At 39.1% G+C, this 16,203-nt stretch overlaps 1 protein-coding gene across 6 annotated transcripts in view; it reads right to left on the minus strand.

Annotated features, from left to right (window-relative positions):
- Window positions 1–16,203, minus strand: part of LOC120535069 (bromodomain-containing protein 3-like) — a 121,899-nt gene that overhangs the window by 19,538 nt on the left and 86,158 nt on the right. For 3 of the 6 annotated variants that reach the window (XM_039762611.1, XM_039762607.1, XM_039762606.1), the window contains exons 7-10: window positions 13,747–13,875; window positions 8,653–8,847; window positions 3,489–3,557; window positions 145–389 (exon numbers count right to left, since the gene is read on the minus strand). In XM_039762611.1, the coding sequence (XP_039618545.1) occupies window positions 145–389; window positions 3,489–3,557; window positions 8,653–8,847; window positions 13,747–13,875 (638 nt within the window). The remainder of the gene's footprint in view (window positions 1–144; window positions 390–3,488; window positions 3,558–8,652; window positions 8,848–13,746; window positions 13,876–16,203) is intronic. The other 3 variants (XM_039762612.1, XM_039762609.1, XM_039762608.1) reach the window with 1 other exon arrangement.

The following is a 16,203-nucleotide window of genomic DNA, read 5'->3' on the forward strand; positions in this document are numbered from 1 at the left end:
AACATATTTTCTGTACAAAGCAATATGCTTTCATTAATATAACGACAAGTACAAACATTTTTCTTCAACTAAATTCTTGATGTCCTAAAAAACAGCTCTTTTACATAATGCCCCTTTAATTTCTTTTTCTAGGCGTTCTGATACCTGGTGGCTGTAGTAGTGCTGTTTGCCTTCTTGGCTGGTGCTTTCTTCGGCTGTGTCTGCTTGGCAGGCTGTGGTGCTTTGACTTTCTTCTCCTCTTCAGTCTTCACTTTACTGTGCTTTTCCTTGTCTTTATCTTTGTCTTTTTTCTTCTTCTCTTTCTCCTTCTCTTTTTTTTCTTTCTTCTTCTTTGGTTTACTTACTGGAGCTTGGGATAAAGCCGCTAACTGCTCATGTACTGCTTTTAGCTATGAACAAAAGGAAAAAAAAAAAACACAGATGTAAAGAACTTAACAATAAAAGTGCAATGATGTGAGCAAAGATGGCATGAGCTTCTGGTATAAAGGTAATGCAGTTCAGAGAGTAAGAAGAGGCAGAGGAATCAAAGGAACCCATACAAAAATAAGCTTAAGAACCAAAAATGTGCAATATGCTCCCCCCAAAAAAAGAGAAGAGGTGTTAGAAGATCAAAGGTTTCACCCAAAATTACTGGGTGAAGTATAGAGCATTAAGTGGAGTTAAATGAAGAACCTAACAGTAACTGAACAGAGAAGAGTATGGAAGCTGTAGGAAAATGCTGGTAATGAATACTATTTACCCTTACTACACCGACATCATTTGACAAAACTGTACACAGAATTATCTCTAGTACAAAATAGGTCAAAGTTGAACACAGTTAACATTACACAGCATTAATGAAGAGCAAAACTGAATTTGCATTGAAACTGTGTTTTACTTTGCAAAAATAATTTCTGAAACAAATGGCATTTCATTCCCAGCCCAGTAGTGACACAAGAATAAAGGTATTTAGTTCCTGTCTGGAAGCACTTACATGTATTAATTCTGTCATTTAGTGTGAGGACAAAACAATTAAACACAGGACTCAATATTCCTGCCAAGTGTTGAAATTTAATTGAGCTGCTAAATGTCTTTTGGTACTACGAAACCCGGCTTTGCCAATTATGATGACATGCATGGGGATCGCAATCCTAAAGATCCATCAGAGACAAAAACAGAAACTTGAAGTTCTGCAGTGCTTGGTGAATCCATATCCTCAAAGTCCTTCATAGGAATTACGGAAGAGGAAAGGATCACTGCGGTGTAACAATTGGGAGTTTAACACATAGTGAGTGATGTGCATAATGGTGTGTTTTCATGTGGAAAAAAGCGGTTATGTGAATGAGGCACAAAGCCAGAATTGAGTTGACACGTGTGCCACATATTACATGTGTTAAGCAGCTGCAAAAAACGAGTTACAGGTAAACACAGAAGTCCTTGTTTTCTACCCCTCAAAAAATGTAAACCCCCAAAAAACGTTTTAGTGCAGAGGTCGCCAAGTGCAGTCCTGGAGGACCATCGTGGCTGCAGGTTTTCATTCTAACCCTTATTTTAATGAGTGCCCTGCTTGTGCTGCTAATTAACTTCTTGTGAATCTGTTTTAATTGAATTGCTTTTTAAAGATTTGTTCCCCTGAATTTCTTCATGTCTTTCCTTAAATGGCACCCAAACAGAAATGAAATGTGAGGTGAGGGCGCCAACAGAAGACTAACTAAGTAAGGGCGTTAAAATCCAACCAATTTCACTTCAACCAGCTGCTTAATGAGGCGCTGAGTCTTGCCGTTAATTAAACCCATTCTTTAATTCCATGGTTTGTTGCTGCTCTCGTGGTGCATTAGCAGACATTTCCGAAATTGTGGATTTTCTCTGTCAAAGAGCACTGTTAAAATATTTTGGGGACCTGAGAGCTTCATCTTTCTTTATTTTCTGATATTGTATGATGAACACCAGTTGTTTGGGCTCATTTTGTATCTCATTATTGTTTGGCTGCTAATTAAGGAAAAAAGAAACAATTTAAGGGGTCTGAGTCTTCAAGAGCAAGTCAATTAAAATGAGTTCAAAGGAAGTTAATTTGTAGTAAAAACAGGTCACTCATTAAGAAAAGGGTTAGAATGAAAACCTGCAGCCACGATGGTCCTCCAGGACCGGAGTTGGTGACCCCTGCTTTAGTGAGTTTTGCATTTTAGTGTCAGATACGTAAAACTGTATGAAGATTGAAATTTGCCTGGTTCACCTATCACTACACATTAGGATTCACATCAGCTAGTGTTAAAGAACCTAAAATGTGGAGTTACAGCATACACAAAGGGAAGAACAACAGTGTAGAGGAGAACAATGCAAAAATATAACCGTGTAGGCAAATCTACAGTATAATATAGACAAGTGCAAGTGAGACGACTGAAGAAGTATTTATAGGCTCCCAAAAGGCTAAAGGATATGAAATGATATCCTGAAAGTTATCTAAAAGTATGGTAAATGGATGTAATTAAACAAAATATAGTTAATAAATTCACAAGAGCCTGGGTATGAATGCTTGGGAGCAGGAAGAAGGGAACTCAAAGGACACACAGAATTCTAAATGGCTGAAGAGAGGGAGAAATTATGTTAAGCTGAATTAAACTGCTATAATGAGAAAGGTTTGGAATGGTTATAGTGAAATGAAAAAATGAGTGGGCCAAAATATACATCTGTCATAAAAAGTAGAACACAACCACACAAAAGGATAACCTGAAGAGCTAAACTCTGGTGAGGTGGAATTGGAGAGGAGAAGATAAGTAGAAAAGCAACAACTTGTACACTAAGGCTAAGGCACAGTCCTCTTGCATACTATTATTAAAATCTATGCATTTTTTTTAACATCTTAGAAGGCCACAAACCAAAAGGGGTTTTATAGCTCCTAGCATGGACTTCCAGGTTTTCAGTTAACTGGGCAGTGTGAAAACAATTTAAGGACATTTAAGTGAATGCATACATTTTACAGAAATACAGTACTGTATACAGGTGAGGAAGGTGAGAACACAAAAGGGTCAATGTAAAAGATCAGAAGAAGAAATTAAGCAGAACATTTTCAAAAATCATTTCAAATATGAATATAAAAAGAATTAATTTGATTTATGAACCTCTTTCAGAGACCACTTAACCCATCCCCTTATCTCTACAAGCATCAGGCAACTGTGTTGTCATCTTCCCAGCACTAAGCAAAGCCACATCAACTCAGACAAGAGTGAAATCTGCACAGAACAAGGACTCCATCATAAACATGAGGAGGATTTGTTTTTCAGCAAAAGCAATGTAATAAAACCCCTGCTTTGATGCATATAAGGAGAGGCAGGGGTGAGGCAGCACCCCTCCCTTTACCCCACTGCTGCCACCAGCTTTCTAGGTATTCCAATTCCAGCCATCCAGCCACCCAACTTAACCCTCTACCGCATAAATCAGCAGGCAACAAAATAAACAGGGATTAGTGGGGAGGAAAGGGGGGGGGAACCTAAAAATGAAAAATAAATCACCTGAAGACTTTTGGCACGCCCATTTTTTTTTCCTGCCATGTTACCATTGGGGCGATCCACAGTGATTTGCTGGTAAAAAAGTTAAAAGTGATATCAGGTGACAAGACAGACTGGTTTTTGTTTTTTTTTAAGCTAACAACTGTGTGCTATGCTTTCTTTGTACACAGTAACCCAGTGGTGCTTCTACCCCAGTCCTGAAGGACAGATGGATCCTCCTGGTTTTCCATTCAGCCAGCTTGTTTTTGCATTGTTTTGATTAGTGGCACAATACTCAATCTCTAAAAAGTGTCAAATTAAAAAATAAAACAATATGTTCACTAGACAATAACATTGAAAGTGCACTCAATTTGCACAGCAAACCCATGGATTTCTCCCCCATCACCCCATTCCCCTTCCCCCCCCCCTCCATTTCAGGGTTTCTAATGGGGATGACTCCTGGCATTGGAACCTGCAAAGCTGCTCATCCCCAACCATCGACTCACTGTAAGTCAGAGCACATGTTCTAAGCAATTGCTGCCCTGACTGACATATGTATTGTAGTGACCTGGTGCCTTTTTCTGATGAACATTTAAATATTTGCCCAACTCCTTTATACAAGGCAACTTGCAACATTAGAGATACAATTAATTATATATTTTTTTTCCCTTTCCTAATGACGTGACCTGCTCAGAGTTTTGCTAGGCAGCTATTGTAACCGTCTGTTGACTGTGTTAAAAATTACAATTAGTTTTACTTGAGATATGGGGTGTCAAGCTCAGTTTTGTTAAGGGACAAAAATAACACTTTATAAACTCAACGTGGGCCAGGATATTATCAAGAAACAACTACTGTGACATTTAATTCACTGCGATCTTTCTGTTCTTCAGTATTGAATGTTCACCCTCACACCTTTCTTGAAATGGTCTTCCCTTTTTGGCAGCCTGTCTTTTCTGGTATATTGCAGCGGGTTACAAAAGCTATGGGTCCCAAATCAGCTTTGACTGATAATAATGTCAGCGCATAAAGTCACGCAAGAGTGGCAGTGTAGACACGGACGAGAATTTGTAGCTAAAGCAGATTACATACACTTAAATCGTACTAAAATGCATCAACATGCAACAAACCTACCAGGAAAGCCAGCTTCATCACCTGGATGCACTGGAAGTGGTTATAGGAAAGAGGATGACGGCAAAATTGGATGCCAGCATGAAAAATAACCTCCGTAAGTGCACTTTTTGCCATGGGCTCATTCCACCATGGTGTGTTAAAGAGTGCCTCTGGGGGTCTTTTTTTGCCCACTTTTATCAGGCAATTCAGTGCTTCCTCCCCAACGTACTCTTTAAGTTAATCTTAAAATTTCTGTACAATATACATTTACTTATTGATCGATTAATTGATTGTTTGGCTTTGTCATTTGTCCTGAGAGTCTGTATTCTTGTGTTTTTTGTTACTGCTGCTGTATGTATCTGAATTTCCCCCATGGGATTAATAAAGTTTATCTTAGGAGTGTCCAACTCCGATTCTGGGGGGCCACAGCAGCTCCCGGTTTTCCTTCTTACCACCATCTTCATCAGGGACCAAGTTCTTTTGCTAACTGATTTTTTTTACCTTCATTTTAAACTGCAGTGTTTTTAAAGACTCCCATCTTTGAATTGATTTTTTTTTTCCTTAAATGGCAGTCAAACCAAAATGAGATGTGAAGTGAGCCAACAGAAGACCAGCTAACCCCACTTATTTCTCTTCAATCAGTGTCTTAATGAGAAGATGATTATTGCTGTTAATTAAATAACCTCCATGGCTTGCTACTGCCTTCATTCTGTCAAAGTAGAAATTTCCAAAACAGTTGATTTTCTTTTTTCTAAGAGAGCCATCAAAAGGCTTTATTACTGACCTGAGCAGATCAGCATTATTCAGACTTTCACCTTTCATGATTTTCAGATATTGTATGATGGACACAGGTTAGCTAGTCATGTGTTGGCTCACATTGTGTCTCATTATTATTAGATTGTTAATTAAGGAAAAAAGAAACAAGGGGTCTGCGTCTTAAATAGCAAGTCAATTACAAATAAGATAAAAGATATTAATTAGCAGCAGAAACTGGTCACTAATTAAGAAAATGGTTAGAACGAAAGCCTGCAGACCTCCAGGATTGGAGATGGACACCCCTGGTTCATCTATCTAATCATGATCAGATGACACCTGACCTCATAAAAAAAAAAAGGTACAAACTCGCTAAAGATGGACCACACAGACCACATGCTCAGCAATCACATTTAACATGAGTGGAAGTGCTTTCTGTTCACATAATTGAGTCAGGTAATCCATGAACAGGAGGTCAGCCCTGACACCTGTGCAGCTTTAAAAAGTGAGTGGAGGGGCGGGTGACGGTAAGCTACTATCCCTTTCATATCTTTGAAATCATGCTAAACCACCGAAGTTCTTCATTAAGTGTGACCAGTCACTTTCTTTTCACTTTTTTTAAATCGCTGCAACTAGACAGTTCCCTTTTTAACTACAGTTTAATAACTTACTGTTCAGGGCAAATTAACGTGAGTGAGCATTGGAGACACACCGGGAATAAATGTAAATTATACGCAGAAACAATAAACATATGGCAAAAGGGGGTCATTGAGAAAACTAATGTTCATCACAAGCCATATTTAAGATGTTTGATGAAGTGGGTAGCTTTTAAAAGTTCCAAAGGCCAGATCCAGCTCACAGGCCTCGACTTTGATGCCCCTGCTTTAGACCTTTAGTAAAATTCTTGCAGCAGTCAGAGATGATCAAGAGTCTCTTTTTTACATTAACTTAGTTTTAGTTCACCCAATAAAGAGTTGGGTCCTTTAACAAATAATTCTTTATTTCTTGACTAACCAATTAACAAGGAGGGGCAAAAACAAAGAAACAAAGTAGCTAACAGTGAGCAAGCTAGCTGCATCCCTTTCAAAGCCATGTCTGCTCACTATTAAATATTCTATTGAGAGAAGTGAAGCTGACCAATTAAAGAGGTACTAACTAACCCACTCAGTCTAGTCTGCTAAATATTGCTCTGATTATCTCATTAAAGAAATCAAAGTACATTATGTAAGGTGGAGCGAGTGCATTGTGATGTCTTTTCTTTATATAACATGCTCTATAACCACCAAACGTTTTCTAATTTAACCCTTGGTCACTGCACCCCTGCACTACAGCCTGGAGTTGATACCAATCTGCTTTTCATGGGTGGTCGTATCCACTTCAACAAAGAATGGATTGCCCCCAAAACACTAAGAGGTTGTGCCAATGATATGTTCTGCCCAAGCTAACAAGAAAGGCAATTACTCACCTGTAAAAATGTTTGTTTCATCACTGATGATTCAAGCATCACACAAAACATCACCCATCCCAACTTTACTTACTTTTGTACAAACAAACAAGGAGTGAACAAGGGGTGCATATACTGGTGAGGAATGACATCACGAAAAAGGAATGGAGATAATATTATATTATATTAAGTCTGAGAGGTCTCTTCTCTGTTGTCACTCACAAAACTTTTCCGTTTTCCATTTCCCAAACAAAGTGCATTCAGAAGGTTTTCAGATCCCTTCACATTTTGTTATGTTGGAGCCTTATGCTAAAATTTATTTTCCTCCATCAAGCACCACTCAATATTCCAGAATGATAAAGCAAAAACAGGAATTTAGAACATTTTGCAAATGTACAAAAAATAAAAACTGGTGAGGCCTCATCTTGAGTACTGTGTGCAGTTTTAGTCTCCAGGCTACAAAAAGGACATAGCAGCACTAGAAAAGGTCCAGAGAAGAGCAGCTCGGCTGATTATGGGGGCAACAGGGGATGAGTTATGAGGAAAGATTAACAGGGCTGAACCTTTACAGTTTAATCAAAAGAAGATTAAGAGGTGACATGATTGAAGTGTTTAAAATTATGAAGGAAATCAGTACAGTGGGTCAAGTCTGTTATTTTAAAATGAGTTCATCAAGAACACGGGGACACAGTTGGAAACTTGTTAAGGGTAAATTTCGCACAAACATTAGGAAGTTTTTCTTTACACAAAGAACGATAGACACTTGGAATAAGCGACCAAGTAGTGTGGTGGACAGTAAGATGTTAGGGACTTTCAAAACTTGACTTGATGTTTTTTTGGAAGAAATAATTGGACATGACTGGCAAGCTTTGTTGGGCTGAATGGTCTGTCCTCGTCCAGAGTGTTCTAATGAAACTCAAATATCACATTCACACCAGCAGACCCCCATGACCCTGGGTTATGTGTGACGGATGGCCGGGATGCCCCCTCACCACATCTGCCAGGGGGACAAGGGTGGGAAGCCCAGTATCTCCCCCTGGACGCTAGATGGCAATCATGAAATTACCACTCTGCAAATATGAAAAAACACTGCTAATGACGATATGCACATAATTACAAAACAGGTATCTCATGGCTACCTTACGAGTGTCATATTTAAGGCAGACATTTTAAGATGAAGTAAATGCACTTCAGGATGTCCTTCATAAAGACACAACATAATATACTGTATATGTGATAAGTCTTAGTACTGCATGTCTTATATGCTGCAGGACTGTGCCTGAACATGGGTTCTTGCTGGCGTCTTTGCTTCTCTGGTTGCCCCTTTTCCCCCTCTTAAATATGTTATACAATGTCTTGACTGACTTCTTCTTAGTGTAAATTGTGCCATAAACCAAAACATGGCAAATTAAATTCTTAATATGAAGCATACAGAAAAGATGAAAAAACCTTTAATGAAGGAGAACCCCATCAGGGATGGAGATATACACCACTGTAGATGATTATTCCAGGAAAGTCACAATCATATAAAGAAAAAAAAAATACTGGATCTGTTTAAATTAATTCCTTTGTCACAGCATGCAAGGCAATAACCACCAAAGCCAGGAGATGTCCCATAATTTTGTGAAAGGAATGCGGTAGAGGGTTAATTAACTGTGTTCAAACATTTTTTAAAAGAGCAATCATACATAATCATCTGTTGTATTAATTTTACTTTTAAAAAATATTTTCTTATGGAAAAAATGGTAAACTGATCTGTGAAGTTTCAATCTATATCTTTTTTAAATTAGTTCAGAAGAGACTTTCCTGTCTGAAAGAAGGGGAACAAAAGATTTGGGAGAGGATCAGATCACCCCCTTAGTTTGTCATGCTAATACCTACCTGTTCCTGCAGTTCTGCAAGTCGCGTGGCGCGTTCCTCCTCGGAGTCGGAGCTGTCCGAGTCAGACGATGTATCCCCACTGCTGTCAGTGCTTTCTGTGCTCTTGCTGACTACAGGAGCTGTAGGGGGTGCAGGGGGTGGCGTGGGCTCCACTGGCTCATCTGGCATTTTAGCAAAGCGCATCTCAAAGACATCCTGTGAGGAGGAAAATCAAAAATAAAGCGTCACGGGAGACACGATGCTGTTTAGAAGTTAAAACACAAATGTCAATGATCGTCCTATCAGTTGAATGAATACTTTTAACACATCCAATCTCCAACAGGCCGCTTAGACAGAGCATGTAGAGATCAATGAGGTTTTTAAGTGCTGAAATATAAGACTACAAGAAAACAGAGATAATCTTTTGACATGTAACACATCAGCCCTGAATCAATGACTTTTTCCCAGTTGAATTAAACAGTCAAGTTTCTGTTACTATTATTGACCAGTAACATAATTAATTTTCTATTTTTTCAGGTTTGCAGGCAGTACTGTTGCTACACCTCTACTCATACTAGAAGCACCATTGACCAGGCAATATTTCATTGTTTCAGTTAATGCAATGTATTTTTATATATGGTCTCATATGCGCATCAGAGGATCTCCTCACGGGCTTGACTGAGGTATGTAATAGCCCACAGCCCCAAGAAGCCGCCCAGTGGGAGCACTTAGCCCCAACACATATGGTTCCCCAGTTATAAGAACCCTAATTGCCTGAAATAAGGCATTTTTTTTTGGCAAGAGCAAAATGCCGGTCAGAGCCCCCAAGCAACCAGAACCCAAACCGCTAAAGCCAAGCCTTGCTGTCTATTTCAAAGCTAGTGCAAGACGCCTAGACGTCACAAGGCATTTCTCTTTTTTTTTAACATTCTGTTATATTAAATGGAACAACTTGATGGTGCACCGACTTTTACTTTTGGAACATCAAAGGATTAAATAGCAGGTATTCACTTCTCTGGCCTGAACTGATGAAACTTGCAGCTTCTTTTGCACTCACAAGTCACACTGCCACCAAGCAAAACATGGCTTTTTCCTGTCCTCTCTCTCTCTCCATTTCAAATTGCTGGCTTTATATATATATACACATGTGATCATCTCGGAGAGACACTTTGAAGTCCTGCAACACTACTTGCATTTCACGACTTACTTACAAAAAATTTCTCAGAGACGCTTCAACGTCCCGCAAGACAAGTGAGACAAAAAGACGGCGGCTATAGAGGCTTTTAAATGATCGTCGCGCAGCGTCACATGCAGATCACGCAGCTCGGTAGCAGCAAGCCAGCAGTTGATACATCCGCAACTCCTTAGCGTGGGCTCAGCAATATAAATATAAATATATATTCTAACGGGTCCATTCTCTTACTATAGATAGTCCATATTCAGTTCACGTCCACAAAGACATTACTTTTTGGACACTAATATCTATATTATGTAGGCATTCGTTTTAAATTTTTTTTTTTTTTTTGCATTTCAATTTATTTTCTTTGTAGTCCATTTCATTTTTCATTACTACCTATAAAGCACTTTGAGGTACACATGCTATAGAGATAAATGTTGTTGTAACATACAAACATAGAAGTACATTTCTCATTTTCCATGGGCATGCACACATTTGCATGTTTTTTGGCACTTATTTTTAGTATACCAGTGAAACTCCAATCACAAACGTATGCTGCAGCCTGTTGGTTGCTCACTCTTTGGTCATACGACTGCACAATGATTAAGTAGACAACAAGCTGCCAGCTCTCCACAGAAATACAACAAAGTAAGTTTACCAAGACCTGTACATGTTGTACTGTAATGTTCTACCTGTCCATAATGGCCACCATGTTGTTCTATGCTGTGGTCTCCTAGTGGGGGAATCAACCCAAGCTCAAAAGCAGCACAATGCCTGAACGAACTGACCAGGAAAGCCTGCTCCATCACAGGGCAAACCCTGGACAAACTGGAAGCTGTTGTGGAAAAGTGGATGATGGCAAATTTAGATAACATCACGAAAAAGTTCCTTCATTTCCTCCAGGTGGCGGTTTCTTGGACCACTTTTAGTCACCGGCTCATTCCACCAGGAAATGCTAAAAAGACAACTTAATATTTCCACCCAAAGTACTTGTTAAGTTTATTTTATTTGTTTAGTTATTGATTGATTATTTGGCTATACTGGGGGCTTCACCTCCCTGGCTCACTTTGCTCGCCAACCCCCTGGCCTGCACTACGCACCAGCTATTTTGCATCTCTGCTGCTCATGTATGCGGATTTCACTTTCACCAAACAATAAATCTTTTGATTATCACAGATAGGCCTCTTCTTTTTTTTCTTTCTCTTTCTTTTCACTGCTCCGTAATTTCAGAGAGTAATAATTTCCATTTATTTGCGCTAATGCTATCTTTACTATCATTTTTTTGAGACTTTCAAATTTTATTACTTTCATAATCTCTTAATGTGCTCTGTATGAGTATCGCGCCAACGTTTTTGAACCTCTTTACGACATCCTACTTTGTCATCTACTCTTTGTCTTTTATTTCCGGCCCTGGGCGTAGCTAAATCTCTTGGCACAAAGTCTCGTCTCGCGGGACTTGAAAGTATCTCTCTGAAAAAGTCATGTCTCATCCCAGGATTTTTTTTTATATAGTAGAGAAACTATTTGTTCCCTGAGTTTGTACCCTTGTTTTTTATGCTTCTGAGGCTAGAAACAACTGAATTGCTCCTTGTGATTAATAAAATTGATCTCATCTAATCTATTCCGATAATACATAGAACTAGCCAATTCCAATTTAAAACAAAATTAAATTTTATATAATATGCTCTTTAGTAAACTTTTTCCTTGCTCTTGGAAACATACAGTATATTCATTTTACTTTTGAGTAAATTAAAAATGTATTCTTTTATTTTCAAGCTAGTAATAAATTTAACAAAGACAACAAAAGAAAAAGCAGAACATTATACTTACGGTGATTTTTATTTAACGATAACACTGGTCAACAAGCATTTTGCTACTGGGATTCTTTCACCTTTACCTGTAACAAAAGTCACTTGCTGACTCCAAATCTGAAAACCGTTTTCATCCCGCATGTCCCATTTTTTTTTAGTTATGATGTTCCAGGTCTTGGATAACTAGGGTGACTGGACAGTAAAGGCGATGCATTTCAGCACTTAAGAAACAAGTTTGGTCTTGAGAAAAGTGAAGCCAAAATGAAGGTGGTGTTTTTGTTGGCCCTGAAATCCATGAACTGATGTCTGACGATAAGTTCAAAAGGAAACTGAAGCCCACTGAATCAGCATCCTCATTCGTGCAGGTTGTCCAGAATTTTCTTGGCAGTCACAGAGCAGAGAATTATGCTGAGCGCGTTATCAGCTTATATGAGCCAGAATGTCACTGAAGACGCATGTTTTACATTCCCAGTTCGACTTTTTTACACCAAATCTAAGCGATGTCAGAGATGAGCACAGGGAAAGATTTCATCAAAATACAAAGGTGATGGAAAACCGATATCAGGGAAAATTTACTCCGAGCATGATGGGTGACCACTGTTGGTTCATGCAAAGACAGACGGATGTGTAGTACAAGTACAAAAGCAATTGCTTCAGACAATTTGGAGCACACTGACCTCGCTTTATATTGAGGTAAATTGATATAAATCTGCTTTAACATGTCTCTGATATCGTCTTCTGGTTTGTTTTCAGAATAAACACATTCAAACAATTTTGGTGGGACAGAGTCCAAACTCCAGATATCGTGTTGATATATTATATTGATATTCAAAAGTGTCAAAATGGCAATGATGTGTATGTCAAAAATCTGACATGCTAGCTTAATTCCGATTTCATATATGAAATGAGAGTAAAAAAACTAGAGAGCTGGTCTGAAGTTCCCAGTAGCAAACAAAAAATATTTTTTTGTAGACCAGTGTAATGATTCAACCAAGCTTACTGAGCCAAAATATCAATTCAAAAGTAAGAAACAAACAAACAAACAAAAACTTGCAACTAATGTATATTGAAAGTGTGAAGTCAAGAACAAACTATTCACTAAAATGTCTTAGTGGTAAAATACTGCCTATGCAACTCTGTTCAACTACAATTCTAGAACCCTTAAGCTGATTTTGGTTGCTAATCTTGTCACCTGAGGATGTCAGATGACACGACTAAAACCAAATTAGGTGACTACGTGATTACTTTCTCGTACATTTCTTTATTTTCCAAAGTAACATGCAAATTGCCCTTTTTTCTGCAGCTTGACAGAGCCACTGCTGTATGAATGCTTTGCAGGTATGGCAAGTCTTTTTTTTTTTTTTTATTTATTTATTTAAAATTCATTCGCAGTACATAAAACAAGGCATCAGATGGCAAGCCTTTCTTCCGGCTGCGAGGTCTAAAATAACCACGTTCCTTATTCCTCAAAGTTGCATTATAAGCATTTTACTACTAGGTAAGTGCTCATTGGCCATCAGCTCTCACACACACCGAGACCACCCCTACAAAATAAAAATGCATCCCTTTTGATGTAGATGGTAGTGTGGATTGCTTTCTGAAGTCTCTGACTAGCTGCTTGATAAAAGTGAGATTGTTGTCTAGGCACGACTCAGTCAGCAGGTAGACCTCTTCTCTGTTTGTGATCAGGCCTGTGGCTGTGATGTTATCTGTACATGCAATGACGGATTTGGAGTGGTGTTTGGACTCCCAGTCAAAAATGAAAAAGGAGTACAGGAGGGGGCTCCGCATACCACCCTGTGGAATGCCTATTTTCAGTGTCAGTGTGGAGGATGTGATGCTGCCAATCTACATATGCTGACGTCTGCAACCGGTTACCGAATTTGGCACTAAGTCTCAGGATGAGGAGTATGGTGGTCAGCTTTTGTTAAATCTTGGGCTAAAAATCTATAAATAGGACTTTGGCATAGCAGTTTTTATATCTAAATGTGTCAGTGTGGTAGGAAGTGCATGTGGTTATGATTATCGGGAACACTTAATGTGTCACACCTTAACTTCAACTAATCAAGTTCGCAAGTTTAAGAAAATATGTAAATATATATTTATATTTGTATAAAGAAATCATACCTGTAATTTTCGAGCCATCGCCACAACTTCATGGTCTGGAGGGTTGTACTTATAACAATTTGAGAACATTAACCGGATGTCAGCTGCAAAGCCTTGTGCATCTTGATACTCTCGGCTGTCCATCTTTTTCTGGAAAGACCAAAAACAAAACTAGAAATCGGAACCCAAGATCTTCCCCAGAAATCTATATTTAGGCAAAAAAAAATTAAAATCAGTGAAAATGCTGACTTCTAAAAATACTTGCTTTTAATTTGGACCCACTCTACTTATTTGAATTTTATAAAAATTCACATGCAAGGGAAAAAAGCTGTGGTCACTATTACTCTGGATGTTTTTTTCATTTCCAGGGACCTTTTCCCCTCTTTTGTTCTGCACCAAATTAACCTGGCACTTAAAGTCACCTGAAACATTTTGACAAGAGGAGGCCATTCGAGCCAACGAAGCTCGCCCATCCTATCCAATTTCTCCAAAATAACATCAGGTCGAGTTTTCGCTGTCAAGTGACCTGAAACAAAGACTGGACAACTTTGGTACTGTGTCTCTTTGGAGAGTCTTTGGGTACTGTTGGTTTAACTTTGTGTTGAATGAGCGATTGCTCATGGAGTCCCGATTGAGGCACATTACCTGCATTGTGAGTGAGTGCCAGTTACAGCAGTACGGCCAAGTGGCGCGATTCCCAGAGGGTGATCTGACTCACAGAATCCTCACTATTGAGAACCCGAGCAGCTGGACTAGGCCAAGGGGATGCCCATGTAACACCTGGCTACAGCAGATAGATGGTCAATTCCGGGGGTTGAACTGGACCATGTGGCTGCCTAGGGGATTGCCAACTGGGATCCTGAGCTGTTTCTTTGTGTGATGGGTTTGGCAACGCACAGTACCAGTGCATGCTCCCAAACTTGACCTGTCCTGATCACGACCACTTGGTAATTTACTCCATGAGTACAGCACTTGCGATGTTATGCATAATGAAAGTTACAAACAAAAAAACTCTCCAGTGCTTTGCCATTTCTTAAGGGCTGAACTGAATGCAAACATTTCTAAAAACAAATATTTCCCATCATCCTTAAAATGCCTGCTTGCGACAGTGCATAGTGCTTGCGATAGTGACACTATACACATATAGTTTAACTGTACTCTCCTCAACATACAATTGTCAACAAGATCGCAGATTACTAGTTGTACTGTACAAGCACTGACTTACAAGAAAACAGATGAGATTAAATAGAAACCTGGTGGTTTTGCGATCACAAACTTTCAAGCACAGAACAGCAAATTTTTAGTAAAGACCAAAAAACCAAAACCATAATAAATGCAAATAGTAACTATGACAGATTGTTTTTTAATTTAACAAAAATATCATACTTTACTCCCAGCCCAAATCTAATTTAGCCATTAGGAGACGAGGGCAGAGAATGCCTCACAAATAACTGTTGTAACATCAAGCAAGACAGACATTTGCTTTTTCGCAAATAGGATTTGGCCTAGTTCTTGATGTGCTCCTTACAGCGTAATATTTGAAAACTGGCTGCCAGATGAACTGGTTTCTTTTGATGAATGGGCAAATGGCAAGTGTTTTGATTACTATTTGCATACAGGAACATATCACACCAAGATGATGCTGTGAATGAACACTAAAGAAATGTAAACTAGGCAGTGTTATTTTTAAAACTGGCTTGCATTTCACTGGAGTATTCTTAAGATAGATGGGAGGCCACAAAATTAAGAAGGGTCTAGTTGCAGATCTCCAGAGCTGTTTGTGAACAGCGAATCGGATTTGTGCCATGTAGTTCACACAGTGGAAAAACTGAGAAAGGTGTGGTTACAGGCCGCAGCTCTACAGGACAGTGTCGCTAACCTGTAGAGAGAGTCATACTACACGGCACACTCAATACAAGAATCACCGACTCAACAGTCATCATCCACGAGTCAGACAAGCCTACCACAACCCGAACCTTAACTACAAATATGTTCTATGAGAATGAAGCGCAAGGTACACCTTGGAAAAGGAAGGGTAGGTTGAGAAAGACACAGGTGACTGGCATATCGAGTTTCACCACTGATGTATTATGCAAATGCTGCTAAACGGTACAGGATGTGTTCAATTCGATGGACTCCTCAACTGGACAGATCTATGGAGGTCTGCAGCTGGACTCCGTTACATGCCTGGCCACAAAACACTACTGACAGGCATGTACATCCCCAGTCTAAGAGAGGGGGCAGCTGTGTGGCTACCTAAATTTAGTGCCAACACCCCCAAATTTCGATTTCATTAATGCTGGTCAAGGATATGTGTGGACAAAATTGGATTCCAGTATCTCAGGAGACTACATATGGCTATTCTAAAACGTTAGAACCTAGTTTACTTCCCAGCTATTTATTGAGTTTGTGCATGGAGAGACACATGGGTTTCAGATATATAAACAGAACAATAATTAGCTCATTTTGCACCATATT

This window comes from Polypterus senegalus, chromosome 9 (assembly GCF_016835505.1).
Source record: "Polypterus senegalus isolate Bchr_013 chromosome 9, ASM1683550v1, whole genome shotgun sequence".
NCBI classification, from domain to species: Eukaryota; Metazoa; Chordata; class Cladistia; order Polypteriformes; family Polypteridae; genus Polypterus; species Polypterus senegalus.